The 1,544-nt window shown below is 51.3% G+C and overlaps 1 protein-coding gene across 1 annotated transcript; it reads left to right on the top strand.

The window, feature by feature from the left end:
- Positions 1–636: 636 nt before the first annotated feature.
- On the top strand, positions 637–978 carry LOC102858625 (double homeobox protein 4-like protein 4-like; the record flags this gene model as incomplete). Its single annotated transcript, XM_006903416.1, has 1 exon — positions 637–978. A coding segment is annotated over exon 1 (342 nt), but the record flags the coding sequence as incomplete, so codon positions are not given.
- Between the last annotated feature and the right edge of the window lie 566 nt (positions 979–1,544).

The following is a 1,544-nucleotide window of genomic DNA, read 5'->3' as shown; positions in this document are numbered from 1 at the left end:
GACCCCAGTGCCATCTACGGCCCGCCAGGGCGAGAGGCCTTCAGTTCTCGCCGGTGGGCAGCCGCACTGCGGGCAGTTGGGCAGCCGGCGCCATCGAGCCCGGCCCTCTCATTCCCTTCCTTCCGTGCCCTCCTTCCTCCCTCATGCTCTCTCGCTGTGACTGCACAGTGGACTGGAGCTTGAACTCCATGGGTTTGGCGGTGGCGGGGCAGGGGCCGCCGCGTTGCCTCTTCCCTGGGCCCCGTGCCCGCCCGCCACCTCCCCACCACCCACAAGCCACATCCCCACCTGGCCTCCACCCACAGGTCTTTGCTCGGGGAGAGGAGGGAGGCGGTGATTGGCAGAGTGCAGCAGAGCTGGGATGGTGGTGGATGTGGTGGTGGTGGCCTTTGATAGATAAGAGAGTCACCCTTCCCTCCCTACACACCCCCACACACACACACATGCACACACATAACCACCACCACCACCACCACCACCCCCCCCCCCCCTCCTTAACCTTTCCTGAGGCACCTGCCTAGCCTCACTGTGGAAGCAGGTGGCTGAGGTGCCCCACTGCGAGTGTGGGCGGGGCTGCTGCAGGTGTAGGCCTAGCTCCAAGGAGACTGGCTTGGCTCCAGAGCGAGGCTGGCCACCATGGAAGACAGACGCCTTTCCAGCGGCTCCCGGCAGCGAGGTCAAGGACAGCGAAAGAAGAGGGTCTGGACACAGAACCAACTGGCAGTCCTGAGGGCGGCGTTCGCAGAGAGCCCTTATCCGGGCATAGCGAGCCGAGAGCAGCTGGCCGAGAAGACAGGGGCCCCGGAGTTACAGATCCACATCTGGTTCGAGAATGAGCGACAACACAAACGGGCGGCCGAACGCCCAGCCCTGGCAAGCGCAGGGGACCAGGCGGCAGGTGGCGGCGGGTCGGCCCAAGGATGCAGCCCTCCTCGCAGGTGGACGGCCATCACAGCCACTGAGAGCAGGGTTATATATGTGAGTATGTTGTTATATATGAGAGTATGTTTTTACATGCGGATATGTTCTTACATATGTGAGTATGTTGTTATATGTGTGGGTATGTTGTTATATATGTGAGTATGTTGTTATATATATGAATATGCTGTTACATATGGATATGTTGTTGTATATGTGGGTATGCTGAGATATGTGTGAGTAAGTTGTTATATATGTGAGTTTGTTGTTATATATGTGAGTATGCTGTTATATGTGGATATGTTGTTGTATATGTGGGTACATGGTTATATATGTGAGTATGTTGTTATATTTGTGAGTATGTTTTTACATTTTGATATATTCTTATATATGTGAGTATGTTTATACATATGTGAGTATGTTGTTATATGTGGATATGTAGTTACATATGTGAGTATATTGTTATATATGTGAGTATGTTGTTTTAACTGGATATTTTGTTATATATCTGGGTATGTTGTTATATATGTGAGTATGCTGTTACATGTGGATATGTTGTAATATATGAAGGTATGTTGTTATATATTTGAGTATGTTGTTATATAGGTGAGTATGTTGTTATATAT

This window comes from Elephantulus edwardii, unplaced genomic scaffold, assembly GCF_000299155.1.
Source record: "Elephantulus edwardii isolate Elephantulus edwardi_28Jun2011 unplaced genomic scaffold, EleEdw1.0 scaffold00730, whole genome shotgun sequence".
Taxonomy (NCBI): Eukaryota; Metazoa; Chordata; class Mammalia; order Macroscelidea; family Macroscelididae; genus Elephantulus; species Elephantulus edwardii.
This window is presented reverse-complemented; position numbering and strand designations above follow the sequence as displayed.